Raw genomic sequence first — 12,889 nt, 5'->3', positions numbered from 1 at the left:
GTTAGGAATGAATGAATGAATAAGTAATTAAATAAATAAATAAATGGAAACCAGGAATCCCATTCCAATGTAAAAATAAATAACACAAACTATTTTAGTAAAGCTTATCCATTCCTGCACCAAACCCCAAAGTCCATAATCAATAGCTGAGAAAATGCCAATTGTCCAGGTCCATTTGAAATATTATTAACTGCATCCTGAGCAGCCACTAATCAACAGGACAAATTGTGAAATCACTATTTATTTATTTGCCGGGAGGAAGCACTCCCCAACACATTTAATCAGATAGGAACAGCTCAATTTAGGGAGTGAATGGAACCAACGCAGACAGTTTTTATAAAATACTAAGGATCCCAAAGAAAGCTCAGGAGAGGTTGCTGGCACCTAAATCGATTCCAGGATCAAATCGGCCCAAGTACCTTAATAAAGGCTGTCATTACACACTCAAACAATACAGACAAAATTATGCTTCAGGTCAAAAGAGGATCGCTTGCAGAAGTCAGGGAAGAATTTTCCCCTCGCCCTTTACTACCGTGCAACTGGCAAGATGCATCTCTGAGTTATTCATTCCCCCGCTCTCTCTCGTACAGATAAAGATTAAGTATGTTCCCTGAATGACTGAATGAGAAAGTGGAGCCTTATTAAAGACACTGGATTTTGGGGGTGCTCATTTTAAGTCTTCATGTAGTCTCCTGACTGCCCGGCATGTCTGCCAGTGCTGTGAGGACACATTCCCACTGAATTATAAACACTTTGAATGAGATTTAATTGAACCACCCCCAACAAAGCGTGCTGTAACCTGGTGTAAGGATTAGAGTAACACATACAAAGTGCCCGGCACAGAGCCTGGCACACAGTAAGAGCTCCGCAGACGGTGCTACTTCTTGTTGTTCTCTCCGTGTCCTCAGCACACAGAATGCAGGAAACACGCGCCACGTGCCACCTGCACAATCCCATGAAATCCTTCTATGTCGGTCCCCTCAGCTTCTCAAAAACACTGCCTGGCAGCAGTTTTACATTCAAATGGGAGGACCCGAAGAGAAACTGCCACTAGGTTTCCTCATTTTATTTAACTAAACTGAAAACAAAACCAAAAAATCCCTCCTGATACAGAGTTACTATATGCCAGGCACTGTTCCAAGCTTCCCATATTCAAATAACCCTCACAGCAATGCCATGGAAGTGGGGGCTGTTCTTGATTCCCATCTCACGGGAGAAAACTGAGGCACGGAAAGGTACCTGCACTGAGGTCACAGAGCTAGTACACAGCAGAGGCAGGATTAGAAACCAGGCACCCGTGGGCTTCCCTGGTGGCACAGTGGTTAAGAATCCGCCTGCCAGTGCAGGGAACACGGGTTCGAGCCCTGGTCCGGGAAGATCCCACATGCCACGGAGCAGCTAAGCCCGTGTGTCACAACTACTGAACCCGTGTGCCACAATGACTGAAGCCCGCATGCCTAGAGCCCGTGCTCCGCAACAAGAAAAGCCACTGCAATGAGAAGCCCGCGCACCACAACGAAGTGCAGACCCCGCTCGCCACAACTAGAGAAAGCCCGCATGCAGCAACGAAGACCCAAAGCAGCCAAAAAATAAAGAAAGAAAAGAAAAGAAAAAGAAACCAGGCACCCAAATTGTGAAAACAAAGGACGGATTGGCCTGGAAGGTGACTCAGTCTTCAAACCGTGTCTGTGAAATCCTCTTCCCCAGCTCACTTCCTCCAGGCAGATGTGTATTAAACATTGCTGCCTGCAAAGTCTGTTTAGATCTCGCCATCTTAATATTACAGCAAAGTCTGGGATCCTGATCCATGCGAAGCAACACAGGACAATCCTCCCCACACACTGAACGGCCTTCGAGCGTGGACCTCCATCCCCTACTCACTGGTCCCACCTTCCAGATCTTCCTAGGGAGCTAGCTCACCATGGCCCTCAGTATTAGCTCAAGCAAAGGCCTCTGGACACCACAGAGCCCAGTTCAAAAAGGGGCCATGAGCAGCACAGATGGTAAAATTCGTCCAGTGTGCCCGTCAGTCACTCAGCTACCAGGATGCCCAGGAAATGCAGGACAGCGACACATCACCTGCGGGGCCGGATCCCTACCAATACTTAGAAGCTGTTACACTCAAATTTCTCTTTTCTAGGCTGAACAGCCCCAATTTCTTTCAGCGTCTTCTCAGAGGCAGCATTTCTCAGCCTTCAGTCATTTTCATTGCTCTCCCCTGGCCTCTCTCCAAGATTCTGTATCTTGTTTAAATAGTAAAGGCCAACAGTGAACATGATTTAAGAACAGTCATGCCTCGAAAAGTAACAAAGGCCCAACCAGTATGGACTCCAGAAGGTAAATATTTCCTCAAAAAACAACAACAACAAAGTATTACAATATTAATAATGGAAGGCAGTAAGAATTCGGTTGACCAAATAAAATAATTTCTGTTGCTTGTCATATCATTTCCTCTAATTATAGTCGTGGTTTCTGGGAGACTTCTCTGTCCCAATAAGTCTTCTCAGAAATGGCCTTGCTAGCACTGACATATATACGCTACCAAACGTAAAACAGATAGCTAGTGGGAAGCAGCCGCATAGCACAGGGAGATCAGCTCGGTGCTTTGTGACCACCTAGAGGGGTGGGATAGGGAGGGGGGGAGGGAGGGAGACACAAGAGGGAGGGGATATGGGAACATAGGTATACGTATAACTGATTCACTTTGTTATACAGCAGAAACTAACACAACATCGTAAAGCAATTATTCTCCAATAAAGATGTTAGGAAAAAAAAGACTTTGCTCCTCCTCAAAAAAGACCTAAGCTTTTCTTCTCAGTCTCAGCAATTCTTTCCCTTGATACAGAAATCCTATCATCTTGCGAGAAGGTCATTCGCCCCTTCTCTCAACACCAGCTTTTCCAGAAATAGCACTTCCTTTCCTGACTTCTTCAATTTCTCCTGCTTTTGGTAAGACATCCTCCTGCCTGGCTGTGCCGCCTGCCTCCCCTTTGAGGCCAAGGTAGGACCCCATGAACACGCAGAGCTGCCCAGGCCCCCAAATGCAGGATGAAGCCCACCCTGCACTGCTGACTCCTTAGAGATTCAGGGGTGACACTGATCCAGTTCCACACAGCAAACCCCTCCGTGGGGCTTGGGAGCAGGTGGGACAGGGCCCTGGACCTTCCATGGAGGAAGAATCACATCAAGGGCAAAACAACAGCGGGGAGGAGGTGCTAAAGAAACGTGACCGCAACACCAGCAGCCCCTAGGACAGGGCCAAACACCTGGATGCTCGCTCGATAAACAAGCTGGTTTGGGGGCCATTTCAAACAACTTTAAAAATTCCTTAATATAACATAATAGGAGAAGGAAGGTGACTAATGAAAAAAAGCGAAAATGAAGTCCATCTCCCACCGACACAGAAGCAGCCCAGCTGTTCTGGGTGGATTAAGGATGCTGCGGCCCCCTGACCTGTTGGCCTCACTCCGCCAGGGGAGAAACGCCGGGGGCTGGAGGGCAGCCACACAGCCTACCTGTCCACTTGCTCTGGTCCTTCTCGCCTCCACTCTCCTGGTCTTTAGCAAGCTCCTCGGGATCAGCAGCCGCTTCACCGGGCCCTTCAACATCTTCAATGGCTTCTTCTGAAAGAGAAGAAAAACAAAATGTCAAGGATTAGAAGTAGACAGGAGATGAAGGACTCTTGCCTCCTACTGCAAAGAAGTACCAACCACAAAACACAGGCAGCCAATGAGTGTCCCGCCTCCCCTCCCAGTGGCCCCTGAGAGGCCGACCGCACTACGGACATGCGAGGTCTGGGTAAGCGGCGGGGGCTTTCCTTCCCCACTCGTTGGCGTGAGACCACCACTTGCTCTAGATGTGCAGAAACCAGGTATTTCCAGATGGGTTCTGAATGCCCCATTTGAGCTTTTCTCATTGAAAAGCCAATCCTGTTGAGGAAATAACTCCATCTGATTACCTGAAATCGCATGCAAGTCTTTTCCACTTGCAAACGCAAAGAAGGAGCACAGGTTTGCTTCTTGCCTAGCTCCTACCACACTGCGAACTGCCATTGAACTAGACTAGACCCAATCTTTGACCCCTCATAAGGCCTCTCGGTGCCTGTGCACCTGCCAGACCGTGGCGGGAGGTTTTTACAGTCATTCATATTCTGAAGAGTCACAGGGTATCAGCGATACGATTTCATCAATGTGAAGAGGTCTAGAAAACAAACATCTGTGGGCACGCCAGGCATCAGTGGCGAGAAGCTAGATTTGTAGAGAAAGGGAAAAAAGTTTATATCAGAATCATACACCTCCCTTTGAAGTCATTCCATTCTTTACCCACCACTGGCTTAAAACGAACCAAGGAAATTCTCTCCAGCTCAACACACAGTGCTTTAGTGAAGGGAGAAGAATGGTCATTTCCAACATTAGGTTACTCACGACGTAAAATGCCACTTGCTTGCCGGAGTGGGAATGAAGAGGATAAGATTCTCTGGATGCTGAGGGAAAGGAAGTGAGACATTTCTCCCTTGATCTCCTGGCCCTCTGGATCATTATCTAAAACATTCATTAAGAATGGGCTAAATGAATGAATAAGGCAGGCAAACCAAGGTGGGTTGATGATTAAATTATTAGGAGACTTTGAAGAGCACAAATTCCTGAGCGTAGAGACACTGAAACCAGCCACCCACGTCTGTCACCCGAGGCCAGCGCTAGACCAGATCCACGGGACCAGAGGTGACGGTCCAATCTAGGTCCATGAACTTGGAATTATTCCAACATCGCCCTAGGTCCCTCTAGCCCCAACTCTACTTTTCAACATTTCAAGGTGTAATACCCTCTGACCCTCCAGAAAATTTCTAAATTTCATCTCACAAAGGAAGTAAAAAGAGTTCAAAGTAAATTGACCTCAGAGGGTATATAAAACACTTGAGGAAGAAAGTATCTATGTAGACCCAGATTTTCCTAACTCTTCCCAAAAAGACACTGGAAGACCAAGAGCTGGAAAACGGACCTAGGGATTAAGGAACATGTCTTCATTACCACCAAGAGGGGATGTATGAGGCAGTCATGGGGAACATGGGTGAGAGGAAATACTGCTTATTTTCCTCTCCAACTAAGAGGCTTCCACAAATAATTTCTATGTTGCCTTTCTGTCTCACTGCACAGTCAAGTTAACATCAAGTCTCCCCACCCCTAGTTCAAACAGAGAAGAATCAGGCAACCTGGTTTGAAGTCAGTCAGATATACAGCACCATATTAACACGGTACATCCTTTTCAGTGGAAAAAAATATATATACGAAGGGTTAGTTGAGCTATAATAAGCAAGTTACACAATACGCTCTATGTACCGTCTTAATTATGTCCAGGCAGGATGTTCAATGCACATTTTTAGGCTTTGGATAAAACTATTCAACACTGTAATTACAAAATCCATCTTTGAAAGGTTATACCAGCATTCAGTCAATCAATATCAAACTGAGTCTACCCAAAGTAGCTAGGTCTCTTAAAACATACTCAACTGCCCCAATATATCCTATGATACAAAATATCTGTATGTATCCATACATTAATCAAATGTGATTATACAAAGAGATGATTCAACGGGCCCTCCTCTCCAGGACACACACACATTATCACCCTAGATGGAGAGTCTGACACCTACAAGATAGGGAACACCCTGACGTGATGAACAGTGTCTGAGGGCGCTGCTCTGCAGAGGACGGAAAAAACTTACCCACTGGGAGGCTAGCTCCAAGGCCAGTGCCTCTCTCCTACGTATTATGTGGGCTGCAGCCACCCAAGCAGAGAGTTAAGAACTCATGGTCATTCTGGCACTGACCTCAGTTCTCTGAACCTTCCTGAACAAATCTATCCAGAGACAGAGACTGAAGAATGAGCATATGATTCATGCAAGGAGCAAGGAAACCGCATGGCCCTTTGTGACTATTCCCAGAGCCCTCGTTCTATGAGCCTAGTTGGGTCTTTGCTTTCTTCCCTCCCTGCCCTGCTATAAGCAGAAAAGTGAAGGCAGCTGAGCTCCAGTGAGAGGGCAGAGGATAGAGGCTGACTCCGGAACTTCTTTTGCTTCTCTCTTTTTCTCCTTTTTTTCTTAAAGATTTAAAAATAAAGTCCTCTTTAAGTTTTTAGATTTAGTATTATCATTTCTGATATATTAAACACCAAAAAGCTGTTACATGCCTGGTGGAAGAAGAAATGATCGAGAAACTCCTGGACAAGCCAGCTTCCTTCACAAGCAGATCAGTGTCCTCGCCCCCAGCTAGAAAACCAGGTCCCCTTCAGCCAAGCAGGTGCTCCCCTGCAGTTCCACACGTGACCTACAGGTGTCGCCCTCTGCATGGCGAGGCCTGGAAGGGCAGCTAGCTGCAGGAGGCAGACACCGTCTGGGCCGCCTAACCTGAGCATGTGGAAATAATACACGTCTTCAAGTGAACTGTCTGGTCCCGGGGAAATAAAATAGGACATTCATAAGCAGTTACACCATCTGTCTTGATACCATCATCATCAACAGCAAGAGGAAAAAAATAGCTCTTTAAAATGGATGAAAGCCCAGGCTGACAGTAACCAGAAAACTGTGAGCTCTGAATACCAATAAAGGTAGAGATACGATTCAAAAACAGAGATATAAACTATGAATTCGTCTGGACAGCTTGGGCCCACAGTGCTCTGTACGTGGGGTATGTTTTATTGGTCCCCAAAGCCTCCTGTAACCTCACTAAGACCAGGGCCTTGGGCACCCACGGGCAGGGCCTGAGTCTCCCCACGCCAGAACACGTGGGAACCAGGGGCAGGATGGCGTCCAGCTCTGAAACACTCTGAGCTCCCGCGGCTGGTTAGGTGGCCCACGTCCCCTTTAGGAATGTAGATTTGATACCCACGCGCTCACAGAGCACAGAGCAGAGGGGACCACAGAATGCATTTTCTCCCCCCCCCCCCCCCGTGAAGTCAGTGGCAACTGGCTGGGGTCATTACAGAAGTCTGGGGGGTTTTTTCCCCTATAATATCAGCTACTGACAGATGGTGGGAACAAGTGAAGACCTGATGGACGACAATCCGGTTTTATCTGGAAGATCCTGTTTTTCCCTCAGAAGACAAAGTTACTTCCCTTCCCCAAGACAGACAACAGCCACTGTGCCATTTTTAAGGCCAAAAAAAAAAAAAAAAAAAAATCAAAACCCTCTTCTCCCCAAAGAATTGAACGCTATTTCAGAACCCAACCGGAACACACCAGGAATGCGTTCTCAGGGGCGCAGCCAGGGCCGGGGTGAGGAGGTCATCTCTGCTCCCCACGCCCGGCCGGTTCTAGCAGGAAGCAGCAGAGCCCGCACCTCTCCGGCCGAAGGTCTGTTCTTCAGGACACTCCAGATGAGGCGCCTCACACCACCCCCACCGCAGACTCCTGCTTCGTGGCTACACCCCACAGGAGCCCTCAAACTCGGGCACTCCTCCTGTTGGGCTTTATTTTCATGGTAAAGGGTTAGGGAAATAGAAGCACATCTTGAATAATTGTGAAGTCTGGTGTCCCTTCTGCCTTCAACTTCCATGTAAAAGACCGGCTGAAGGCCTTTAAAAAATCTATTTCCATCACCACCTCTTTTTTTACAACTGCTTCTCCCATACAGCGCTCACTAGCACTCGCTCATGTCTCCTGGTTAAGGGCAGAGCCCTCAGGTGTAAGAATTTCAGCAGATAATACAATTCTAAAAGGGAAGGGTTCCTAGGACAGCTTAGGTTTTGGGGGTGATGATACCACAGCTCCAGAAAATTTCCCTTCAGTCAAGGTGGTTTTGCTTACCCCAAACGCAAACTGTTCTCTTAACATACCTTACACTTAGCACGTTGGTGAAGGTGACTGCATGACTTCCCAATTTGTGGTGACGTCGGCTCCGGAAGGAGGTGTGTGTGCCAACTGGCAACCCCATGGGGATTTGCAATGATTTTATGAACAACCTGGAAATTGGTCTGTGGAAGGAGCACGAGGCAGAAGCGAAAACAGAGGTGGCATCAGTGCAAAGTCAGCACCCGCCACCACCGCGCACACTCCGAGTGCGTCACCCAGAAAAAAACGCGCCAGTTGCTAAAAAAGGATACTGTTCACCAAATAACTAGGGCTGAGGTCCGTGTCCGCTGGGCGTACTTTACAAGTCACTTATAGACGTGAAGGAAGGGGAGTCCATCAGTGACTGAGATTAGTCCTAACTGTTCCTAACTCTTAACGGGATAATGTGGACTAAGTTAAACCTTCCCCCACACCTGGCAAAGCCCCCCACTGGGCTTCGAGGGCAGAAATTTGGAAATTCTCCTAAGAACCAGCGTGTCCGTACCCAGGGCTCAGGCGACCGCGTTACTTAAATAATACGCCAGTCTGGGATCCCTGAAGAATGAAATTGTTCTTTCCCTTTTCTTTGCGGGGAGCAATGTTTCAGGGCGGGGGGCGGTAAGCTAAAGTGCGTTTGCCTGTCGGCAGGCTCAAGAGCTGAGAAACATTAGCTGTCATGAACCACAATCAAATCAGGTTTGAAATATTTAGCAGTGGCTTGGAAAATGCGGCAGTGCAGCTCTGACAGGCGAGATGTGCACAGACACCCACTTTCCATTATAATGGAAATATCAGGCCTGTTCTGAATATGTATAACCCAGAAAAATGTATTGATTTTTCATTCGGCATTAAAAAAAATGAAATAGCCTGCAGCTGTCAAAAGCCTTTTGTTAAAAGCTCATCTTTCCTGGAATGAGGTTTACCAGAAACAAGTTTTAATTGTGTATCGGACTTCTTCTTTGAAAAACAAAATAACCAATCTGCTTACTTCGAAGATAGGGTTAAAGCCCTTCCTTTCCCCATTTTCAACCTAATTAACCAAGGACAACCGCGAAGTGGGCGGGAAAGGCCCGGCACACTCTGACCAGCAGGGACACGGAGGGTGGCGGCTACTTTTCAGGAGCCTCCATGGTGGTGGCGGAGGGATTCCACGACCGTGTCTTGTTTCCTTGTTCCTGTAACTAGAGACTCACTGTAGGACACCTTGGCCTACATCGGCTGTCCTCTTGCAGTGCTGACCGTAACAACTGGAGAACGAAGGCCGAACAGTCCAGCTTGTCCAACCCTCTTGGCCTCTTGTTATCCATAGGAAACCTCTAATGGCTGGACGTACTTCTACAAAGTATGTATGCTTTACTTTGCAAATAGAGGTCAAATCAAATCCTACAATATGAAAGATGACAGCTAAGGTCTAGATCACTTATTTTGAATAAGATCCAGTGCATTAGAATTCTGCTACAAGAGTAACTTGTAACAGGATGTGATCTGCCATGGTGACAGAGAGACGGCTCTGCTGCCCCCAGCTCGTCACCCTAGTTCTCCTTCCCTCTCCAGGCCGCAGAGGGAGAGGTGAATGCGCTTGTGGCCACACCCACAGGGGTGGGCCGCTAACTGTGCTGGTCTCCCTCGTGACACTTTGGCAAGTGCGGTCTCACTGAATGGTGACTGCAGGTCCTATCAGTAGGTGACACTCCATGTGCTCTGGGCTACACCGCAAACACACAGTGACTCCCAGACTCAGGACGCAATAATCTACCCCGCAACACTCTCAAACACACTTTCTCACGTGTTAATGCCGCGGTTTTGCTCCACGTTGTCTTTCCAGCCCCGATGACGTGGCTGGAAACTGCCTGAGACGTAGCTTCGAGCCATTAGGTTTTCTGAGTGACACTACCACAGCCCCAGAAATTCTCCCTTAAATCAAGGTACTTTTTGCCGACCACAAATGCAAACTGTCCTTTTAACACACCAGTCCTTAGACTTAGCATCCTGGTGGAGGTGACCGCACGTTCTCACCATGCACATAAAATAGGGAACTTATACGCCTCCCTGGGAGTCCTTTATGGGTAATCCTCTGAATATTATTTTTAATTGCTGGCAAACACTGCCCATTCCGCTTCCTACATCTTAACAGGGTATAGATTAATTGAAGAAATAGTCAAATCACAACATGAAGGGCCCAGGATCCGAGTCAACACTGGTGAGCGGAACACTATGAGATACAACTCTCACAGTCCCGGCAGGAATCCTTGCAGGGGTGAAGGATGAGGGCAGGAAGGTGGGGCAGGCAGGGGCTCCAAGGCTGGGGCGCTGCTTTGTGCATCAGAAGTGTAATATTTTCCTACCTTCTCAGGATAAGATGCCATTTCTTCCCCAGCAGACATGAGAACTCCAGTGCACTAACAGAGTCCAAGGCATTCGGTGAAAAATATGCTCTCCAGGTGGATGACAGGCACTCTGACCTCCTGCACTCCCGCCTGCCCGGCCTCTCCAAACCCTCCCACAGGTCTGGGGCACAGAGCACGGGACAGGCAGAGGTGGGTCTCCCCCTCCAGGTCGCCCTTGTCTCCGGCGTTTCCCACTTCCTCACCCGCCTAAGCTCTCCACCAGGCCAGGCCATCTTGCTGGGGACTCTTCCCCACCAGCTGGAGTGAACGGTCAGGGGTTAGCCTGGTAGCCCCACAGGGATCTCCTCACCCCAGGGGATGTCTGTTTGTTTTTTTTTTTTTTAAATGTGACCAAAGTGCTAACCAGTTGTTTGAAACATAACTGCCCTCTTGAAGATGTCATGTATAAAGAATTTCAGTCCTCTGAGAGGCAAGAGGGTGTGAGCGGGAGAGGAACAGGGGACTTGGAAAAGATCAGACCCACTCCCACCCTCCACTGACGTGTTCCTTTCTCACGTGGATCCCTTCAGTGATCATTTTACCACAAGAATTCTTCTCACCACTAGGTGTTCATTTACCGAATACACCCGGGGCCGCCGTGCCTGGAGTTTCTGGACAGAGCGTGCGAGGCGGTGGAGGCCCGCCAGCCTCGCTGGTACGGGGCCGCGGCGAAGGCTCTGCGGGCACACGGGCAAAGCCAGGAAAGTGGGGGGGCGGGAAGCGGCCCCTCGCGCCCGCCCTGCCCCTCCCTCCCGCCCCCACCCCACTGCCCCTGGCTTTGGCGCCAGGCTAAAAGAATCAACACTCTGAAGGCAAGGCCGGGTATTATTAAAATGACTAATTGGAGAATAGAGAACATTTATGCTTTTGTATATTTGAAGATCTTGCCACTGTTGATAGAAACAAGAAAAATGGGGCTTGTGCAGCCTGAGGGGGCCTGGGAAGCTGCAGCCGGTGTGCGCAGCCCTGCCGGAGAAAGAGCGGACCAGGAGGCACGCCTGGGAGAGCCTCTGCATCTGCCTGCCGCTCAGCTCACCTCTGCCGTGAGCGTGGGCACCAGAGAGCGCTCTGCGGGTCCACAGCCCGCCTGGGCCTCCCGGAGAAAACCGCCCCGCTCTGAGCTGTCCTCCTGTGTGCCGTTTCTCCTCTTCCGGGCAAAGCCACTGGGTCATTTGAACAGCTTGTCAAAACCGCGCTAGAATTAAGGGGGTGGGTGGGGTCACGAGAGGAGAAAAAGGGAGGAAACACCTAGAGCCGGTATTGCAAACGGTTCCATTTATCTGTGTTCTCAGCAAAAGCACCTGGGTTGCCCCCTGCAGAAGTGCAGAAAGGATGAAAGCCAATGTGCGGTGACAAAGCACAACGGAACGAAATATGTCGCTGACTCGCCTGGTGGCTATTCCCGGGAAGATTTTTTTTTTTTTTTTTAAATAACTGAAAGATGGGAGTTCCAGTTTGTAAAATACAAACCCAAGCCCTGAAATGGTTTCAGAATCCACACTAAACCAGAAATCCAGCTATGTCCCAAGAATCTGAAGAACACTGGGTTCAGCGGGGATTAATTCCCTTGGATTTCTACAAAGCCGTGACTGCTGCTGCTACTTCCACACATGAAATGTAAAAAAGGCAAATTCCCCGAGCATGTTTGTAGCAGAGCGTGATGTGATTGTGTTGTCATTTATGGGAAATAATCGCAGGCCCATCTCTCCCCTTCCCCCCCATTTTCCAGTCCAAATAACCATGAAAAATTACACTTCAATGTCAGGGCGACGACAAAGGAGGTGCGCTCTCTGGGAGCTCAGCGGATTTGCAGGGGTTTTTCCTTTCTTTGGACAAAAACTACCTTCAATTGTACTTCATTTAAAACGTGATCTAACAAATGCATTTTGACAAGTCCTTTTCTCTTTTTCTCCTTTCTTTCAAACAGTATTTTGCACAGTTTAACCTCACAGCAAACTGGAATGTTCTGGAAAGAAGAGGCGAGCAAAATAGAAGGTCCTTGAAACCAAGAAGGGTGGTTCCCCACTCCCTCATCCGTTAAAAACAAAGTCATGGAGAAAAGTACTGATTCTAACTCAGTGTGCTACTGAGAGAGAATGGAAGACGGCAGAGAGTAAATGGTGACGTCTTAACGGCAGAATATTTGATGGGCAAAGGTGAAAAAGCCAGGGCAAGCAGAAGGAGGGTCTTGATGGAGGAAGAATGGCCTCTTAAGTTTGCTCATCAGAATATGAGCAAATGTGGATTTGAACGCATCATCTAAGGTGTCTGGATGTACGGTCAGAACTGCGGGGTCATGACCACATGGGGGTGACAAAGGGAAGCCTCTCTGGTGGGGCACCGCTTCCCCCCTCGTCCCCCCTCCTCTACAGAAAGGGACATTTTTCAACCCAACAGATCTGCCTGAAAGCTTTTTAACATTCCAGGTGTGAGGACTGAGCAGTCCCTACAAGCATCCATCTTTCAGTAACACCCGGTTTGAAATAAACACTGCCAGGCTTCCACGGTTAGCGGGGAGAAGACAAGAGAGACAAACACACATGAGTGATAGAAAAAGTGTAAATTAAAAAATTTAACAGTTTCCATTAAAGAAGGCTGGTATCACCTTCTGAGTCAAAACTGACTGGGCTTGTCAGAGAGAGACCTTATGCTTAATGCAAGACAAAACAAAACAAAA

At 48.2% G+C, this 12,889-nt stretch overlaps 1 protein-coding gene and 1 long non-coding RNA gene across 6 annotated transcripts in view; one reads left to right on the top strand and one right to left on the bottom strand.

Moving 5' to 3' along the window:
- LOC132510348 (uncharacterized) overlaps positions 1 to 12,470 on the top strand; it is a 57,355-nt gene extending 44,885 nt beyond the window's left edge. The window contains exon 6 of the long non-coding RNA XR_009537288.1: positions 12,140 to 12,470. This is a non-coding gene — a long non-coding RNA (uncharacterized LOC132510348). The remainder of the gene's footprint in view (positions 1 to 12,139) is intronic.
- ZFHX3 (zinc finger homeobox 3) overlaps positions 1 to 12,889 on the bottom strand; it is a 280,930-nt gene that overhangs the window by 49,733 nt on the left and 218,308 nt on the right. For 4 of the 5 annotated variants that reach the window (XR_009537287.1, XM_060132275.1, XM_060132277.1 and 1 more), the window contains one exon: positions 3,516 to 3,623. Coding sequence is in view for 4 of the 5 variants with exons in the window: in XM_060132275.1 (XP_059988258.1) it covers positions 3,516 to 3,623 (108 nt within the window). In the remaining variant the exon portion in view is untranslated. The remainder of the gene's footprint in view (positions 1 to 3,515; positions 3,624 to 12,889) is intronic. The other variant, XM_060132276.1, reaches the window with a different exon arrangement.

Source organism: Lagenorhynchus albirostris, chromosome 19 (genome assembly GCF_949774975.1).
Source record: "Lagenorhynchus albirostris chromosome 19, mLagAlb1.1, whole genome shotgun sequence".
In the NCBI taxonomy this organism is placed as follows: Eukaryota; Metazoa; Chordata; class Mammalia; order Artiodactyla; family Delphinidae; genus Lagenorhynchus; species Lagenorhynchus albirostris.
This window is presented reverse-complemented; position numbering and strand designations above follow the sequence as displayed.